Source organism: Myotis myotis, unplaced genomic scaffold (genome assembly GCF_014108235.1).
Source record: "Myotis myotis isolate mMyoMyo1 unplaced genomic scaffold, mMyoMyo1.p scaffold_m19_p_3, whole genome shotgun sequence".
Lineage (NCBI taxonomy): Eukaryota > Metazoa > Chordata > Mammalia > Chiroptera > Vespertilionidae > Myotis > Myotis myotis.
The window spans coordinates 35,144,592-35,165,758 of record NW_023416335.1 but is presented as its reverse complement, the minus strand read 5'-3'; the positions used below and the strand labels follow the sequence as shown (position 1 = coordinate 35,165,758).

General features: G+C 39.1%; 1 protein-coding gene across 5 annotated transcripts in view; it reads left to right on the top strand.

Annotated features, from left to right (window-relative positions):
* Positions 1-147: 147 nt before the first annotated feature.
* Positions 148-21,167, top strand: part of BIVM (basic, immunoglobulin-like variable motif containing) — a 33,966-nt gene continuing 12,946 nt past the window's right edge. Inside the window, exons 1-4 of one of the 5 annotated variants that reach the window (XM_036297341.1) lie at positions 148-261; positions 8,747-9,343; positions 16,459-16,585; positions 21,062-21,157. In XM_036297341.1, coding sequence (XP_036153234.1) covers positions 8,866-9,343; positions 16,459-16,585; positions 21,062-21,157 — 701 coding nt within the window. In that variant the 5' untranslated portion in view covers positions 148-261; positions 8,747-8,865. Of the gene's footprint in view, positions 262-1,001; positions 1,313-8,746; positions 9,344-16,457; positions 16,586-17,836; positions 18,027-21,061; positions 21,158-21,167 lie in introns of those variants that run through there. The other 4 variants (XM_036297342.1, XM_036297340.1, XM_036297343.1 and 1 more) reach the window with 4 other exon arrangements.

Below are 21,167 nucleotides of genomic sequence, written 5' to 3'. Positions count from 1 at the left end.
TCTTTGAATTGTCACCATATCCTCCGCACCTGCAGAGGTCAGGTGTAAAACACGATGAAAGGAAGGTTTGTCAATGATAGCTCAGGATATCATTGATATCTGATAGTGGTCTCCGGGCACAGCCATCCAGGGCGCTGTCCCCCAGCTGCCCGATGGGACGAGAGACGCCAGCCCCAGGGTAACCCGAGGAGCGTCGCAGGCCGCGCGCGGGAATCGGTGATTGGGATCCGTAGCGACCCAACCCCACCGGCCAGACTGAAGGTACCCGGGGCTATGGGCAGAACCAAAGCGGTTGTCCGCGGCGGTGCGCCCTGCGCGCGGGGGTCTTGTGCCAGGAACCCGGGCGCCGCGGGCTGGGCCTGGCGCGGTCCGCCTGTTCTAGGTGCCGCCAACGCCGCCGGGCGGCCAAGGGCCGTGGGCTCTCCGGACCCCGGGAGCGGTCCAAGTGGAGGTCACTGCGTCGGTACTCGTTCTCCTCGGAAAAAGTGGAGTGACGAGCGGGGCCGCAGGATGGAGGGAAGCGCCACGAGTGCTCTCGGGAACAAAGCCTGATTTGGAGCGGCTCCCGGGTATACCGGTGGCTAATGCCAGGAGCCCGCCTGTCTCCCAGCCACGCTCTGTAGGGCCGGGTCGGGAGCGCGCGGTGGCCATCCCTTCGCCCCTGTGCGGGGCCGAGGTGGTCTCCAGGAGCCTCCCCCTCGTCCTCCCTCCCGCTCTTGACCTTGCCAGCTGCCCCGATAACCCACACGGGCAGGCGGCTCCGACAAAGTGGGCCTGGGCGGGGGGTTCCTTTTCTGCTTTCGTTTTGGTATTTGTCATTAGTAATGATCTAAACTCGTGCATTCCAAAGCTCGAATCCGGGATCTCTTCGCCCGGGTACAACTGCTCGAGTTCCCCCAGCCCAAGCACCTAGAGCACCCGGAGCGTCCTGGGGCGGGTAGGAGACTCCCCCTGGCGGTGAACTCCGGCTTCCGGCCGAGGTAGCAGCGCGGGAGGAGGGCCCCGGAGGCCTGGCCGAGAGCGCGCGGGCCCGGGAGACAGGCGGAGGGGCGCGGACAGGGGGCGCAGCCACGCTTTTCCTCTTGGCCGGCGCCGTGTCCGCCCAAACCCGCTCAGCGCTGCGGGCATCGGGCTGCGCGAATGTCTTCTCTGACCCGGAGGCCTCCAAGCCCCACTGCGCTGCTAGCTTTGCCGAGGAGGGCGGTCGGAACACCGCTCGCCTCCCGGGGAGCCTGAACTCGACCCTGGCCAGTACGCGGGAGGACCCCCGGTATCCGTCATAGGCCGGCCCTCTGTCGGGCGAGTGGTTCAGGTCTGATGGAGGAAGAGGGGTTTGGGGTCGTGGGGAAGGATGCGAGTGGGGAGGGGGCGGTAAGGGGGTGGGGGAAGGAGACCAGAAGCACGGGGGCTTAGCGTGTGTGTGTGTGTGTGTGTGTGTGTGTGTGTGTGTGTGTGTGTGTGTGTGTCTGGTCGGGCCCTCCAGCATTCCACCCTTTGTAAGGCATTTACCTATGCCTGTGTCTCAGTGGCCTTCCTTAGAGAATATAGATCATTATAGTTGTCATATCTGGGAAGCTTTTCTGAAGACTTAAGGTGTTAAGTTCTCTAAGCAAACTTGATCCTTAAAATACTGATTTAAAATATAACTGGAAAAGAATGCAACTTAGGCAGTGAGTATTCTTAGAAATGGAACGTTTAGTTTGCAAAACAGTTCAAATCGTTATTTTAGTGGTGCATTCATGGCTGGCCATTTTATGATAACATTTTGTTTGCATACAGTTAAACAGTAACTTTTGTTGCTTGTGCCATGATCTTATGAATAAATCATAACTTGATTTAAATCATTACATACTGCAATCATTAGTAAATCTTAATATAGCATCGTCTCGCTTAGATCAGGGAACTTCAATTTCACATGTGAGAAGTAGGGAGAAGAAGAAGAGGCCCGTTAGCTAAAACTCCAGTTCTTAATTACTAAGACCACTCCTGGTGAGCCCTCCTGGAATCTGGGCTCTTAAGCCTGTGTTTGCAATAATGCCTGACATGAGGTAGGCATTTAAGAATAAGTATTTGTAGAAGACACTTCTATAAATGCTGGACTTGGGAATTCAATAGTCAGGAAAACCAGACTTACAAGAGGCAAACATTCATCATATAAGCACACACATGTATAAAAGTAATGTCGCACCTGGTTAAAGCCTGTGAAAGAAAGGTGCCTGAGCATATAGCATATACAGGGTGACAGGGACTATTTTGATGAGCAATGAAAGCATCTACCCTGCCCCTGAAAGTGACATTTGAAGGATATCTGAAGGATAAATGGAAAGTAATTATATAAAGAGGGTGAGTGGGAGTAAACAACATTCAGAGACTGGAAATATGGTCAGTGTGGAGGGAGTGCAGAGAGAGGAAGGGGACGAGGGAGGATGAGGAGGGTCTAGATTAGGAGTGGGCTTTTGTTTCTAACAGCAGAGGGTTTTAGGCAGAGGAGTTCTATGATGCAGGCTTTTCTTTCTAATATCTATGCACAGGTCAGGTTTGAAATGTCAACTCAGGGGGAGTAGGGGGGCTAGGAGTGGGAATGGAATTGGGAATGGTCTACAAAAGCTGATACAAGGTCTGAGAAAACCGAGAGCTGTGGGCTATGGAGTGGAGGGACAAACTACCTCTCTGTACCTCACTACTACTGAGGCTATAATTACAGTAGAATACAATAATTTGCCTCTATAATGTCTGTCATCAGTAATAATTTGTGCTTACTTCACTTGTAAGAAAGCCCGAGGACACAATAATACTAGCACCCTTGGTCTCTTGGAGATCTCACTGAAGTGAAGAGGAAAGGCAGGAGCAGACAGATAAGGAAAGAAAGTAATATTATAGCAGTGTTTGGGTCGTGGGATTTGGATAATTTTTACTTACTCTGTAATATCTTTTGGTATTTTGTAATATTTTTCTGTAATTTGTTTTACTTATGTGGTAAAATTTATAAATATTACAGGTTTTCAAAGACAAATGTCCATAAACAGTGGTTTAATAAGAAAGTTTGCAAACTGCTTTACATTTACTCTTGGCCTTTTTTGACAATATAAAATATGCTTTTATGGTGATAATCTTTTTATTTTATCTTATTTTGGTAAAAGTATAACCAAAGCCATCATTTTGATCACTGACCACTATTTAAAAACAATCAAATCCAAAACACAAACCCATAACAATGGATTCAGACTGTTAAATGCTTTATTAATCAATTGTTATGTTCTTTCTTATCTTTAGCTTCCAGAAGCTCAGCCCCTTTTCTGTGCAAATGCAGTAATTTCCCTTTGCATATGTTTTTGATCAGAACATTCTCCTATATACGGTTCCAAATCAGCATCTTTCATAAAATCCCCACACTGCTACACAGGGAACTGGTCCCGCAGGTAAAATTCCATTCAGTCTGAGAAAGAAAGCTCTGGCAAAGTGGAAGCTAAGCTTGAAATGAAGAGATAACAAAGGCGGCACCAGGAATATTTCTGTCTTCCCCACCAGACTAACTTCTGTACCCTTTGCTAATTGCCCTTAACCATGACCATATTCATGCCTCGTTCTACTACAACCCACCCAAACAACCCCAATGCTACAAATAATTACCTCTATCCATACTATGGGTTTTAGAGAAAGGCGAGAGGATAACAGATAAAAAGTAGAAAAATGTTCCTCTAAGACATCTGCTAAACGTCAGAAAAGCAGAGTGTGGTCTGCACACACTCAGGTACTCAGCTTCTCTTGCATCTTCCTCCACTGTCACCATCATGCCAGGAGATGAGGAAGAAGGAGAAAGCATAACAGATTCCTATTTAGGGATCCACTATACCTACTCCTAGGATTTCTTGGCTATAAAAACAAACAAACAAACAAACAAACAAACAAAGAATGTTTCAAAACCATCAGAGATTCCATCTTTGTTGGTGAAGCTCCTGCCAAACAGAACCTCCTGCAAAATAACTATAAACTCTGGAAAAATCACATGAAGGTTTGAAGAGAGGGCATTTAAACATTCCTTAAAAATAAAGAAAATGGAATCTTTTCTAGGATATGTGGAGTCCTCCTGGTATGGAAGTCTGTTTCCTGAAATTGCATGAAGGACATTCAGTACCTTCAGTAATTTCTCCTCAGACTCAGGGGAATCATCTGTTATTTCTTATCGTGTTAGTCATAGGTTTTGTCATTCAGTATTTTGATGATGGATTTTATATAATCATTTTCCTGTAATTGGTGAAAGTTATTCTCATTTCTAATTTTTTAAGTAAGCAAACGGGCAGAGATATTAAAGGTAAATGTCAAAATGGCCACCCAGAGTGGGTTGAATTTAAAATGCTGCTCCATCACTAAAGCCCTGCAAAGTGCTCTGCTCTGGCACATGCATTTGATTGCCTCCTACACCACCTGTAATGGTTTTATTCACCCAGGTCTTCCTATTTGAAGAAGAAGGAGGAGGAGGAGAAGGAAGAGAAAAGAAGGAGAAACAGAGGAACATAGAATAAAATAGCATTAAATACTTTCCTATCAATAATCAGTTTAAATGTAAATGGCTTAAATGCTCCAATAAAAAAACACACAAGGTAGCTGAATGGATAAGAAAACAAGACCTATATATATGCTTTCTACAAGAGACCCACCTCAGAATGAAAAATACTGACAGACTAAAGGAAAGGCATGGGCAAAGATATTTCATGAAAATGGAAAGGGGGGGAAAAGCTGGGTTAGCAATACTTATATCAGACAAAATAAACTTTAAAACAAAGGCTATAGTAGAAGACAAAGAAGGACACTACATACTGATACTAAAGGGAGCAATGCTACAGGAGGGTATAACTTTGTAAACATTATGGACCCAGCATAGGAGCACCTAAATATATAAAGCAAATCTTGATGGACAGAGGGAGAGTAGTACAGTCATAGTATTAACACTCTATTGATATCAATGGATAAGTCTTGCAGACAGAAAATCAAAAAGGAAACAGCAGCCTTAAATGACACGCTAGATCAGCTAGATTTAATCTTTAGATATCCGAAAGCAACAAAATACACATTATTTTCATGTGCACATTAAACATTTTCTAGGATAGGCCATATTAGGCCACAAAACAAGTCTCAATAAATTAAAGAAGATTTAAATCATATCAAACTTCTTCTCCAAACACAATGATGCTAGAAGTCAATCACAAGAAAAACAACTGAAAAACACACAAAGACCTGGAAGCTAAATAGCATGTTAGTAAACAATGAATGGGTTACTAATGAGATCAAGGAGGAAATCAAAAGATACCTTGAAACAAATGAAAATGACAGCATGACGATCCAAATTATACGGGACACAGCAAAAGCAGTCCTAAGGGAAATTCCTAGCATTAGAGGCCTATGTAAAAAAAACAAGAAAAATCTGCCCTGGCAGGTTTGGCTCAGTGGATAGAGTGTCGGCCTGCGGACTGAAGGGTCACAGGTTTGATTCCGGTCAAGGGCATGTACCTTGGTTGTGGGCACAGCCCCAGTAGGGGGTGTGTGGGAGGCAGCTGATCGATGTTTCTCTCTCATCGATGTTTCTAACTCTCTATCCGTCTCCCTTCCTCTCTGTGAAAAACCAATAAATATATCAAAAAAAACACACACAAGAAAAATCTCAAATAATTAACATTACACTTAAAGGAGCTGCACAAAGAACAACAAACAAAATCTAAAGCAAGTATAAGAAAGGACATAATAAAAATCAGCAGAAATAAACAAAATAGAGTCTTAAAAAACTACCCCCAAAAATCAATGAAACCCAGAGTTGACTTTTTTGAAAAGATAAACAAGATTGACAAACCTTTAACCAGACTCGTCATGAAAAAGTGAGAAAGGACCCAAATAAATAGAATCAGAAAGAGGAGAAGGAACAACTGATACCACAGAAATACAAAGGATTGTAAGAAAATATAATGAGTAACTGTATCCGAACAAACTGGACCAATCTGGACAAAATGAATAAATTCTTAGAAACATTCAATCTTCCAAAACTAAATCAGGAAGAATCAGAAAATCTGAATAGACAGTTTAAAATTAATGAAATAAAAGCAGTAATGTAAAAACTACCAACAAACCAAAATCCTGTACCAGATTGCTTCACAGGTAAATTTTACCAAACATTCAAAGATGAACTAACACCTATCCTTCTCAGACTATTCCAAATAACTTCAGAGGAGGGAAGACTCCCAAGCTATTTATGAGGTCAGCATTATCCTGATTCTAAAGCCATATAAAGACATCACAAGGAAGAATATTATAGGCCAATATCTCTGATGAACATAGATGTTAAAATCCTCAACAAAACATTAGCAAACCAGATCCAGCAATACATTAAAAAAGATCATGCACCATGATCAAGTGGAATTTATTCTGGGGATGCAAGTTTGGTACACTGTCCATAAATCGTAAATGTGATGTACTACACAAACAAAATGAAGGATGAAAATTACATGATCATATCAATAGGTGCAAAAAAAGAATCTGATAAAATCTATCACCCATCTATATATATAAAAGCCCAGTGACCATTCTGGCGGAATGACCAGAACAACCAGAACAACTGGTGGCTATGATGCACACTGTGGCAGCCAACCAGCCTGATTGGCACCTCACACACCCCCGACCCGCCTGGCCCAATCGGCCCCCAACACCCCGATCAGGGGCGGGGTCAGCTGGCCAACTGCCTGTGCCTCCTCCCCCTGATCACCGCCCCCAACACCCCTAAATCACTGCCTGGCTCCCTGGTGCATGTACATTTAGTGAAAACACAAGAAAATAATTATCAGTCCCTCCTGTCCCCGACCAGAGTCTCCAGAGGGCTCTGCTAATACTGCAGCCAAGGTGTGGAATTCTCCCTCCACAGGCTGCAGCCCTTTGCTGAGGAATGTAGAGAGGCTGGGTGGGGATTTTGTGAAATTGCAGTGCCTCGCAGATTAGATGAGCTTTCAATCTCTCTTTAAAAGGGGCGGCGAAGAGGACCCACAGGCTGCCAGGAGCAGCAACAAAGGGTAGGCACATTCAAAAACAAAAACCTTTAAAGAAACAGACATGAAGATCATATTGGGAAACTGAGGGCAGAGCCCCGGGAAGATCGCAAAAATCATTAAAGGGCCATCATTTATCTTGATATATGTTTGCAAACAACACATAAACAACTTCATCTCATGGCACGTGAAATGCAAAACAGTTCTGTTGTGGGTTTTCTTTTGGCCATCCTTAAAATATAATTAGATCCAGCTGGGAGAAAGCTAAACCTTCCAGAATCCCAAAGCTGACCCCGCTTGATGGGCCCCCATCAGGGCGGGCCGGCTGGACCACACCCATGCACGAATTTGTGCACCGAGCTTCTAGTTTATGATAAAACCTCTCAGCAAAGTGGAAATAGAAGTAACATATCTGAACGTAATAAGGGCCATATATGGCAAACCCACAGCCAACATCATAGTCAATGGGAAAAAACTACAAGTGTTTTCCTTAAGATCAGGAACAAGACAGGGATGTCCACTTTCACCACTTTTATTCAACATGGTACTAGAAGTCATAGCCAGAGCAATCGGACAAAAAGAAGATATGAAGGTTATTCAAATTTGAAAGGAAAAAGTAAAACTCCTTTGTAGATGATATGATACGGTGTATAGAGCACCCTAAAGATTCCACCAAAAAACTACTAGAACTGATAAATGAATTTGGTAAAGTAGCAGAATATAACATAATTATAATTATCCAGAAATCAGTTGCATTTTTATACACCAATAGTGAACTATGAGAAAGGGAAACAAAGAAAACAATCCCATTTACAATTGCATAAAAATTATAAGACACTAGAGAAAGAAACTGAAGAAGATAGAAATAAGTGGAAGTATACCTGGTATACCATGTTCATGGATAAGAAGAATTACATTATTAAAATGTCCAAACTACCCAAAGCAATCTATAGAATCAAAGCAATTCCTATTAAGAATCATACACTATCTGATCCTTTGTGACTGGCTTTATTTACTTAGCATAATGCTTTCAAGGTTCATGTTTTAGCATGGTTCAGTACTTTATTTAGTTTTATTGCCGAATAATATTCCATAGTATGGATGATACCACATTCTTTTATTCATTCATTAATTGATGGATGTTTGAATTGTTCCCATTTTTTGTCTATTATGAATAATGCTGCTGTGAACATTTGTGTAGACATGTTTTCACTTTTCTTGGATATATAGGAGTGAAATTGCTGGATCAGATGGTAACTCTATATAAATGTTTCAGGAACTGTTTTCCAAAGTGACTGGACCATTTTGCACTTCCATTAGCAGTGTATGAGGGTTCCAATTTCTCCACATCCTTGACAATCCTTATTATTAACTGTTTTATTATCGTCATACTGGTGGGTGTCAGGTGGTACCGCATTATGGTTTTGATTTGCATTTCTGTGCTTAATGATTGTTCTTAATTTTCATGTGTTTATTGGCCATTTCTATTTCATCTTTGGAGAAATGATTCATATATGTTGCCCTGTTTGCCTTTTTTATTCTAATGCATTATTTCAAAATAATTTTAATAGGACAGATGGTTAATGATCATTACTCTAGGCATATAGTAGTTGCAAAATAAATACTTATTGACTTAGGCATAGTACATTTGGTACATTTTTTAGGGCTCTTTGCAGTGTCTGGTGGATTGTTGATCTCTCTCCTCTCTCTTTTCTTAGGAGCCCATTTTGCAGCTCTCCAGTTTTTGTAGAATGCTGTAAACAGTTGTCACAGTTTTTCAAGAAACAAAAAGAGTTGCAACTTCCTCCTCCCAATAGAGCTTTTACAGTTGCATTCAATGCCTAACGATGCAGAAGCAGAAAGGGCAAATGATTCTGGAAATCATGAGCACAAATCTGAGAGAAAGTCTCCTGAAGAGAACCTACAAGACGCTGTACAGTCCTTCTGCACACGTGCCTCGGGAGCACCCTTGGCTGCCAAAGGAGACGGCCATTATCCGTGGAGCTGTCCAGTGACCCATACTCGGGAGAAAATTTATGCCATCTGTTCGGACTACGCCTTTCTCAACCAGGCAACCTCAATCTATAAAACTCCAAATCCATCCCGCACTTCTTGCCTCCCTGATAGTACCTCTTTATCTGCTGGAAATAATTCATCAAGATACATTGGCATCCCAACTAGTACATCAGAAATCATCTACAATGATGAAAATAGCTTGGAAAACTTATCCAATAGCCTGGGCAAGCTACCTCTCGCATGGGAAATTGATAAATCTGAATTTGATGGGGTGACCACAAATTTGAAACACAAATCAGGTAAGGAAGGAGACATGAAGTTCACATGTGAAAATAATAAGAAGACACTATCTTGTTTAATCTTTCCATTAAACATGGTTTTCCTTTTTAAAAAAAATACTGGTAGGGAACATTGCTATCATCTTATCTATCATTGTAGTTAAAAGATAACTTTGGCCATGGGACTTTTGGTTAATTAATATGTTGCCATTGGAAACTTCAAACATTACCCTTGCATTTTTAGAACTCTGAAAAATCTAGGATGCTCTAGAATACAGGTTTACAGATAAGTACATTGTGACCCAGAAGTAGTTAATAAAGTGGTTAAAATAACAGACAACTATTTTGTAGTTTTGCAGGGAAACGAATTCATCTTTCTCAAATATCTAGTTTTATTTTCTGTCATATAACATTGAGATTTTTTTGTTACAATTTGTTGAGTACCCCACAAGGTCTCCAGGTACCCTTTAGTAGGTTGTGCACTGTCCAGTTTGGCTGCTCTTCACCTAGGGCACTGGTCAGCAAACTCATTAGTCAACAGAGCCAAATATCAACAGTACAACGACTGAAATTTCTTTTGAGAGCCAAATTTTTTAAACTTAAACTATATAAGTAGGTACATTGTTATTAACTTAATTAGGGTACTCCTAAGCTGGCCTTTGCTAAAAACGTCCTCAATCTGATTGAGGTACGTTCGCTGAGTTCGACCCCTTCCAACTCTCCCATCCACACTTGTCTTGTATACTTGTTTCATCTATCTCCTTTCGTTCATCCTCTCTATATGTCCAAACCATCTCAATATACCTTTCTCAATCCTCGACACTACATCTTCTTTCACTCCACAACGTTCCCTAAAATTAACTTAATAAACTTTACTTAAAGTTTTAAGTCAACTTCGCACTGTACGTGTGTGCCCGCACGTGGTATTTTGTGGAAGAGCCACACTCAAGGGGCCAAAGAGCTTCATGTGGCTCGCGAGCCGTGGTTTGCCGACCACTGACCTAGGGAGTTCACCTAGGGTGCAGTGCACAACCTTCACAATTGCGTTGTGGTGGACCTCTGGCAGATACCTCTTTCTTTTTGAACTCACAGTAACACAGGAATTTTATGAGGTAGGCACTGTTACCCCTTTTCAGTGGTGAAGAAATTGAGCCATAGTGGGGATAAATTGCCTGCCCAAATTTGAACAGCTAGTAAGAAGTAGTAGAGCTAGGGTTTGTACTTTACTTCTAGACTTCTCTGATTATTTTGTAAAAAACCACCATGTTTACTTGTTCATTTGCAAAATCAACTAGTTTCACAGAATGTTCTGTAAATTTGTAATTTTAAGGGTGTCAGGGATTTTAATTTGTGTCTCTATGAGTGATGGGCCTATAATTTTTTTATATTGTCTTTTTCAGGTGTTGGAATTAGGGCTATGCAGGACTCCTAAGTCAAGTCGGAAAGTGTTTCCTCCTGTTTTCTTTTTTTTAAATTATTGTTTAAAGTATTACAAGTAGTAATACATATGTCTTCTTTTTTCCCCATTGACCTCCCCCCACCTTCCCCCACCCTCTTGCACATGCTCTCACCCCCTTAGAGTCTGTGTCCATTGGTTATGCTTATACACATGCATGTAAGTCCTTTGGTTGATCTCTTACCTCCTCCCACAGGCCTCCCCTGCCTTCCTGCTGAAGTCTGACAGTCTGTTCGTTGCTTCTTTGTCTCTGTATCTATTTTTGTTCATCAGTTTATGATGTTCTTATATTCCACAAATGAGTGAGATCATGTGATATTTATCTTTCTCTGATTGGCTTATTTTGCTTAGCATAATGCTCTCCAGTTCCATCCATGCTATTGCAAATGGTAAGAATTCCTTCCGTTTTTTTTTTTATACCAGTGTAGTATTCCATTGTGTAGATGGATATACCAGTTTTCTAATCCACTCATCTGTTGATGGGCACTTAGGCTGTTTCCAAATCTTAGCTATGGTAAATTGTGCTGCTATGAACATAGAGGTGCATATATCCTTTCTGATTGGTATTTCTGTTTTCTTGGGATATACTCCTAGAAGTAGGATTGCTGGGTCAAATGGCAGTCCCATTTTTAATTTTTTGAGGAAACTCCATACTGTTTTCCACAGTGGCTGCACTAGTATGCATTCCCACCAGCAGTGCAAGAGGGTTCTTTTTTCTCTGCATCCTCTCCAGCACTTGTTTGTTGATGATAGCCATTCTGACAGGTGTGAGATGGTACCTCATTGTTGTTTTGATTTGCATCTCTCAGATGATTAGTGACTTTGAGCGTGTTTTCATATGTCTCTCAGCCTTCTGTATGTCCTCTTTCAAAAAGTGTCTATTTAGATTCATTGCCCATTTTTTTATTGGATTGTTTATCTTCCTTTTGTTAAGTTGTATGAGTTCCCTGTGAATTTTGGAGATTAAACCCTTATCGGAGATAACATTGGCAAGTTTATTCTTCCAGGCAGTGGGCTTTCTTGTTTTGTTGATGGTTTCTTTTGCTGTGCAGGAGATTTTTATTTTGATATAGTCCCATTTATTTATTCTCTCTTTAGTTTCCATTGCCCCTGGAGTTATATCGGTAAATATATTACTAAGACAGATGTCTGCTATTTTGCTGCCTATGGCTTCTTCTAAGATTCTTTGGTTTCCCGTCTTATGTTTAAGTCCTATATCCATTTTGAGTTTATTTTTGTGTATGGTGTAAGTTGGTGGTCTAGTGTCATTTTTTTGCATGCATCTGTCCAATTTTCCCAACACCATTTATTGAAGAGACTGTCTTGACTCCATTGTATGTTCTTGCCTCCTTTGTCAAATACTAACTGAGCATAATGACTTGAGTCTATTTTGGGGTTCTCTGTTTTGTTCCATTGGTCTATATGTCTGTTCTTGTGCCAGTACCAGGCAGTTTTGAGAACAGTGGCTTTGTAGTATAGTTTGATATCTGGTATTGTGATCCCTCCAACTTTGTTCTTCTTTCTCAAGGTTGCTGCAGCTATTCAGGGTCTTTTTTTTATTTCAGATGAATTTTTGAAGAGTTTGTTCTAGGTCTTTGAAGTATGCTGTTGGTATTTTAATGGGGATTGCATTGAATCTATAGATTGCTTTGGGTAGTATGGATATTTTAATGATGTTGATTCTATCAATCCATGAACGTGGTATATTCTTCCATTTGTTTATGTCTTCCTCTATCTCTTTTTTCAGTGTCCTGTAATTTTCTGAGTACAGATCCTTTACCTCCTTGGTTAAACTTATTCCTAGGTATCTTAATTTTTTTGTTGCAGTGGTAAATGGGATTGTTTTTTCAGTTTCTCTTTCTGTGAGTTCATTATTGGTGTATAAAAAAAGCCATAGATTTCTGGGTGTTAATTTTGTATCCTGCTACTTTGCCGAATTCATTTAGTAAGTCTAGTAGTTTTTTGATGGAGTTTTTAGTGTTTTCAATGTACAATATCATGTCATCTGCGAATAATGACAATTGTACTTCTTCTTTTCCAATTTGGATGTCTTTTATTTCTTCTTCTTGTCTGATCACCATGGCTAGTACTTCTAGTATTATGTTGAATAGGAGTGGTGAGAGTGGGCATCCCTGTCTTATTCCTGTTCTTAGGGGAAATGCTTTTAGTTTTTGCCCATTGAGTATGATGTTGACTATAGGTTTGTCATAGATGGCTTTTATGATGTTGAGGCATGATCCTTCTATTCCACCTTGCTGAGAAATGCTTTGTCAAATGCTTTTTTTGCATCTATTTATATGATTATACGGTTTTTATCTCTCAAGTTGTTTATGTGGTGTATCACCTTTATTGATTTGTGGATATTGTACCATCCTTGCGTGCCCAGAATAAATCCTACTTGGTCATGGTGTATGATCTTTCTAACGTAATGCTGGATCTGATATGCTAGAATTTCGTTGAGAATTTTGGCATCCATGTTCACGAGGGATATTGGCCTGTATTGTCTTTATCTGTGGTTTTGGGATTAGAGTAATGCTGGCTTCGTAGAAAGAGCTTGTAAGTATTCCTTCCTCTTGAATTTTTTGGAATAGTCTGAGGAGGATAGGTTTTAGTTTTTTGAATGTTTGATAAAACTCCCCTGTGAAGCTGTCTGGTCCAGGGCTTTTGTTTGTTGGAAGTTTTTTGATTACTGCTTCAATTTCCACCATAGTTATCGGCCTATTCAGATTTTTTTATTCTTCCTGATTGAGTTTTGGAAGGTCATATTTTTCTAGGACTATGTCCATTTCTTCTAGGTTAACCAGTTTGTTGGAATAGAGTTGCTCATAGTATTTTTTTACGATTCTGTGTATATCTGTGGGGTCTGTTGTTATTTTGCCTCTTTAATTTCTGATTTTGTTTATAAAGGTCCTCTCTCTTTGCTTCTTGGTGAGCCTGGCTAGAGGTTCATCAAACTTGTTTATCCTTTCAAAGAACCAGCTCTTGGTTTCATTGATCTTTTGTATTGTTTTTTTTTGTTGTTGTTGTTGTTTTTTGTCTCTATGTCATTTATTTCTGCTCTGATTTTTATTATTCCCTTCCTTCTGGTCACTCTGGGCTTTTCTTGTTGCTCTCTTTCTAATTCTTCAAGTTGCAGAGTTAGATGGTTTATTACCAGTTTTTTAAAAAATATATTTTATTGATTTTTTACAGAGAGGAAGGGAGAGGGATAGAAAGTTAGAAACATCGATCAGCTGCCTCCTGCACCCCCCCTACTAGAGATGTGCCTGCAACCAAGGTACATGCCCTTGACTGGAATCGAACCTGGGACACTTCAGTCCGCAGGCCAACGCTCTATCCACTGAGCCAAACTGGTCAGGGCTGTTTAGTAATTTTGGATTGTATACTAAATATTGGAAATGTTATCTTATGGTGACTTATGATTATGGTATATCCTCAACAGTGTTTTTTTTTTAAAAAATTAATTAATTGATAGATTTACTTAGCAGCAGTTAATTTGGTTGGGCCCAATCAACTCTGTCTCTTGAGGACATCTCAAATCTTAATTCAATTCCTTTAACCTTAGTTTTGCTGTTTGAGGTCTGCTCTGTGCATGCATAGTTCAAGGGTCAGCCTAGGATTTAGGCCAAATTCATATACTTAATTAAATCTCCACTTATCTGGCTCTCTTCTTCCTGGGGTCTGCCTACCTCACTTTTTAGTTACTGTGATTGTTCAGAACTTTCTCCTGTGGTTCTTCTAATAAAAACGATGGTGTGCATTCTATTTTTATCCACTATCCTTATCCGTTTATCTAAAAGCCAGTGTGGTGAATAGAGGTCTGTATATATGTATATTTGGTGTTGGGCTCTATGGATGTGTTGAAGCATGGAAGAAGGAATATGGAAATGACAAGGGGCAATGGGCAAAGGTTACTGGAGTTGATGAGATGAGGGAGACAGTATTTTCAGGTGTCACTCTTTTATGCTCCCCTCTCAAACTTAGGTTCGACTTTAACAGAGCTTTCTTCCTCAAATTGAATGGAGTTTTGTTTTAGGACCAATTCTCTGTGTGGCAGTGTGAGATGATATAAAGGATGCTCATTTGGAACATATATCCATATTTATCCCTAAGGGCCTTATGGGAGTAAGCTCAAGACAGAGAAGAACAGAGAGCAGGCTTAGATAAGCATTAGAGGACAGTGTGTGGGTATATAGACCATGGTTAATGTCACAGATTACCATGCTTCATTAGCCTCTAAAATTCTAAGTGGCTGGGTAAACTTCTTAGGGAATCAAGGCATTATTGGGCAGTGAAAGCATCTCAAGAAATGGTGGAAAGTAGATTTTCCATTTTCTGGATCTCTTAAGATTTAATTATTATTAAAGGAAATTTGTCATAATGAGATTCTTTCTCATTTTTTCAAGCTCATGTTTGCCAATGCTTATTTAGCTCTGTGAGAAATTTTGTGTTCTCTAAAGGCTTAGAAAGAATAACTAGAGGGAAAGGGGGAAACTTGTTTCTGGATATTATAGCATTTGTTATTATGTCATTTTAGAAAAATTAGAGAAATTTCCTGTATACCAATAGTTTCTAAGTTCCAGCTGGTTTTGAGTATCAGGTGATTTCCTTGTACAGCATCTTAAATGAATAAAATGGACCCTTTTCCATGTTTGTTCTCTGGGCATATGTTTATATAATGTACATATCATAATTGATGAATAGCTATAAAAATAAAATGCTAGCTTTTATTTAATTTTTATAACAGATTTATTTCATTTAACATATAATATGTGTGACATTATTAAAGTATTTCAGCATAGCTATCTGAAATGTTAATGGCATTTTAGTGAAATGAGGCTCAGATGTTATTAATATTTTAATTGATGTAATTTTTTACTGAATAATACATTAGCATGGCTCAGAAATGAAAAGCATAAAAATTAAACACTTAAAGTCTAACTCTCATTTTTGTCTTACTTTTGTCTAGCTCCCAATTCCCTTCCCCTCATAGGTAATCACTATTATTTATCTTATGTGTCTTTTGGAGAGAGAGAGAAACACGCATACACACACACACACACTCACACAGAAAAGAGACTGTTTTCCACTCTAGTTCCTGGTGGTGCTAAAGTTGCATTTTAATAACACACATGGGTGCATCATTTTTAATCCATTTCGTGGGCTCTGTAGGCCTGGAGATATTTTTAAATATCACATCATTGCATTAGTGGATCTAATGTTTTTACTTTTTAACAGAATTACATTAATGTGGTTTTATTGTTTTATAGAAAGGATTCATTTTCTGGAAAGTGCTCTAGTTAAATATTTTATAGTTGGTAATTTGATTTTCTAAATTAAAAGATTTTGTGATTGATTCATGTACTAGCTAAGTGACCAGCTTAGGAATTGGCATATATTAGTACAAATCTGATAGGAAATAACATTCATGGTTGTTTAAATCTGTTTTTATTTTCTCTCTGTAAGGTAGGAGAGAATTTATGAGGATACATTTATTTATTCAATATGTTTACATATATCATTTTTGTTTACATATATCATTTGTAAAATGATATTTTACAAATATTATTTTTAGAACTAGTGGCAGCTACTTTTTAATTTTGTTTAACAATTAGTATCATTGTCTTGGCAGTTTACTTCATATTAAGCATTTTGCTTATTTTATACTCGTATATTCTAGGCAATGCAAAGAAACAAATTTCCAAGAAAAAAACTTCAGATAAAAAAGGAAGACATCAAAGGGAGTGGCCTCAGCATTCTCCTCTTGAAGATATTAAGCAGCGGAAAGTATTAGACCTCAGACGATGGTAAGCTCAAAAAATTGATTTTTTTCTTCCTTAACCACAGTACCAGTGTTACACCTATTAACGTTAGCAATATTTCCTTAGTATCTAATTCCTAGGCTAAATGTAGATTTCTCAGATGGCTCTGAAAATGTCTTCCCGCCTGGTTGTTCAGTGTGGGACCCAGCTGTGAGCCATTCTTTGTATTAGCTTGTGGCAGCTCATATGTCTCTCTTAAACTAGAATGGTCTCTGCCTCGTTTTCATTCTGGGAGATTGACTTACTGAAGAGACTTGGCCAGAGATATCTTGTGGAATGTGCTACCTTCTGGATTTGTTTGATTTTTTTCATATTAATTTTTCTAAATTATTTGTATATCCTCAATATTTCCTGAAAATTAGATGTTAGATATAAAGACTTAATGAGGTCCTGCTTGAACATTTTACACAAGAATACTGCCTTGCCGAAGCCGGTTTGGCTCAGTGGATGGAGCGTTGGCCTGCGGACTGAAGGGTCCCAGGTTCGATTCCGGTCAAGGGCATGTACCTTGGTTCCTACTGGAGATGTGCAGGAGGCAGCTGATCGATGTTTCTTTCTCATCGATGTTTCTGGCTCTCTATCCCTCTCCCTTCCTCTCTGTAAAAAATCAATAAAATATATTTTAAAAAAAATAAAAAATAAAACCTTTAAAAAAAAAAAAAGAAAGAATACTGCCTAAACGATCCTGTGTCCTTCGTATTATATTACATCAGGAAGTTCATAGACCCTGGTGATCCAATATTAGAAATTCTAAAAGTGATTACAGGATTTAGAAGGTGACAACCTTAGTCTACATTCTCAAGTTATTTTCCCCCTTCTGCAGCCATGAAGTAATCAGTGGGATGACAATGGCATTAGGCTAAGAGCCTGTTCCTATCAACTTTTCATCTAATGGTCTTAGTCAAATCTATTGACGATCCTTGCCTGAATCCTTGTTGTGAAATGGTGATATCTCAAAATTCTATCTTTTTTTTCTGCCTTTGTTAGCTGGCATTCTTCTAATAAGAAGAGCTTTCCTTTATCAACTAGTATCTGGTCACCTTAAAATAAAGTTCCTGTTCTCAAGAAAAGAAGGTTTAATTCATGATAGCTATAAAATTGCTGATCTCTGATTTGAGGTTTTTAAAATTCTTTTGTTTGAGGTTTTAGAAATATTAAATATTTTCACTTATTTAATAACTATTGGATATGGCTGAGACTACAAGATACATAAAACATAGTCTTTGTTCTTTTAAGGTTTGAAATCTACTTGAGAAGAGAGGACTAAGCAGGAAATGTAAAATATTTCAAGCAGTTTGTCAGATGATGGGTATGAATAAAGAAAAATATGAGAGGAAGAAATGAACATCAGAAGGCTTCCCTGAAGAGTTGGGTCTAAAGAGAGGAAATCTGAGGGGATGGAGGGTTTTAGGTCTTTGAATGGATGGTAAGAAAGTGTCTGGCATGTTGGTAATGAAGGGTAAACCAGCTTGTCTGGAGTGAGACTCAGAGAAGCTAAGAAAATTGCACAACCTCGGCCAGTTTGCTTGGTGGTGCAGCTGTGGGCAAACTACGGCTCGCGAGCTGGATCTGGCTCGTTTGAAATGAATAAAACTAAAAAAAAAGAGACCGTACCCTTTTATGTAATGATGTTTACTTTGATTTATATTAGTTCACACAAACACTCCATCCATGCTTTTGTTCCGGCCCTCCGGTCCAGTTTAAGAACCCATTGTGGCCCTCGAGTCAAAAAGTTTGCCCACCCCTGGGTTAGAGCGTCAGCCTGTGGACTGAAGGTTGCTGTTTCAATTCTAGTCAAGGACAGGTACTTGATTACCTGCCTGTGTGTGTGTGTGTGTGTGTGTGTGTGTGTGTGTGAACCAATTGGTATGTCTCTCTCACATCAATGTTTCTCTCTCTCTGTCTTTCCCCCTCTCTTCCATTCTAAAAATCAATGGAAAAAAACATATCCTCAGGTGAGGATTAACAAACAAAAAAATTGCCCAACATCACATGATGAGTAAGTAGATCATATATTGGAACTGAAAAAAGCCAGACTCCAAATTCTGTTTTATTTATTTTTGTTATTCCTCATCCAAGGATATTTTTTCCATTGATTTTTTTAGAGAGAATAGAAGGGAAGAGAGAGAGAGAGAGAGAGAGAGAGAGAGAGAGAGAGAGAGAGAAACATTGATGTGAGAGAGACACATCGATTGGTTGCCTCCCACACATGCCTGGACTGGGGTCAGGGATTGAACCTGCATCCCAGGTATATAACCTTGACTGGAATTGAACCCTTGACCCTTCCGTGCCCAGGTGATACTCTAACCACTGAGAAACACCAGCCAGGACAACTCTGTGATTTTAAAAAATATATATATTTTATTGATTTTTTACAGAGAAGAAGGGAGAGGGAATAGAGAGTTAGAAACATCGATGAGAGAGAAACATCGATCAGCTGCCTCCTGCACACCCCCTACTGGGGATGTGCCCGCAACCAAGGTACATGCCCTTGACTGGAATCGAATCCGGGACCCTTCAGTCTGCAGGCCGATGCTCTATCCACTGAGTCTTACTGGTTAGGGCAACTCTGTGATATTTTATAACACCTTTTATGATCTATTTCTTGGATATTGGGCTAAGGATTTAGATTTTTTTTTCCTGGGGCATAAATAAGCCATTGGTGATTTCTTAATATAAGGATATTTACAAAGATAAATTGGTAGTAGTTAGTATGAAAAGTGTACTGGGAAAGAAACATTAGAATAAAAAACATTAATGTTAGTTTCTTTGGAGCAAATCTTTACCCATTTTTGCTTCTAATTCCTAGGACTTAAGATTTGTTTTAACAACAAATATGAATAGTCATATGAATATGAATAATTTAATAGTATAGCATGTGAGGCCATAAAGACTTGGATGGGATAGGACAGATGGGAGAAATAACCTGAAGGGAAAAATTACCAGGACAACAACATTATTTCCCACTAAGAATGTTACAGAGAATTAGGGTTGTAATGGAAAAACCCTTAGAAGATAGAAGTAAAAGTGTTAAGCTGATCATGAACAAGACCAATAAATAAGTTTGAATAGATGAAGAAATACAAAAAAAATCTTAAGGATGCCTAGGCTAATCCTAAGGCTTTGTGAAGAATTGTTTAAATTAGAAGGGAGAGATTTAAATATGATAGAATATGTGTTTTGTTTTGTTTTGTTTTTTTTTTACTTCACTACTTTCCTCAAACCCATGAAATCAATAACAAGATGGAAAATTGTCTGTGTTGAAACAAGGAAATATCGAAGTCTCCAAACCATACTTGTCCAGTTCTGTGTATTAACTGCTGGCATAAAACAATGCAGATTTCCCTAAAGTTCACATGATGGTCTTAAAACCATCCAGTGACCCTTTGGTTAGATCTAGGTGTCTGAGAAGTCGCATCAGTGCTGAAGCATTGGAGTTCTTCGTGGAAATCTAGGTCAAGGCAACAGCATTGCAGGGAGGGTCGCAGAAGGAGACATCATGCTGATCGCCACTTGATTATCTTACTCCCCAACTTCCAGCTGCAGACACTGCCTCTGGATAACGGCTGGGGAGGTGGTGATTGCAAGAGTTGAATACAGGCCACATACTTCCTGATTTCAAAACATATAACAAATATACAGTAATTAAAACAGTGTGCTACTGGAGTAGACAGACATATAGACCAATGGAATAGAATAGAGATTCCAGAAATAAACCTTCATGTAAATGAATAAAAAATCTTTGGCAAGGGTGCCATGACCATGGAATAGAGAAAGGATAGTCTCTTCAGGAAATGGTGCTGGCGAAAGTGGATATCCACATAAAAAAGAATGAAGTTGGACCCTTATTTCACAGCATACACAAAAATTAACCCAAAATGGATTAAAGACATAAGTGTATGACCTAAAATGATAAAACTCACAGAAGAAAACATAGGGGACAAGTTTTATGACCTTGGATTTAGAAGTGATTTCTGGGCTATGACACTAAAACCACAGGTAACAAAAGCAAAAATAGACAAAAGGGGACTACATCAAACTTAAAAACTTATCCGGGTCAAAGAAAACAATCAACAAAGTGAAAAGGCAGCATACAAAGTGGGAAAAAATATTTGTAGATCATGTATCTGATCTACAGCTCAACTAGAAATTTGCACTGAAATTTTTGTAGTTGGTGTCTACATTTATATACCATTATTTTCCCCCATTGGTTTAGATAACATCTACTTTAACTAGTAGTAGTCATACTTAGCTATCTTTATTAAAATGAATGATTTATTGTTTATGCATTTATGATACATTTAATAAATGTAAAAATATTTTAAGTGAATAAAGATTTTATATTGGTTTAAGTGATCAAAATTTTCACTATGTTAAAACACTTTTAGTTGCCATGAGAGCTGCATATTTATATGCCTATTTTGTATTCATTCAAGTAAAGAAAAATCTTTGTTTTCCCAGGTACTGCATAAGCCGACCACAATATAAGACTTCTTGTGGTATCTCTTCATTAGTTTCTTGTTGGAATTTCTTATATAGCACAGTGGGAGCTGGAAAGTGAGTATGT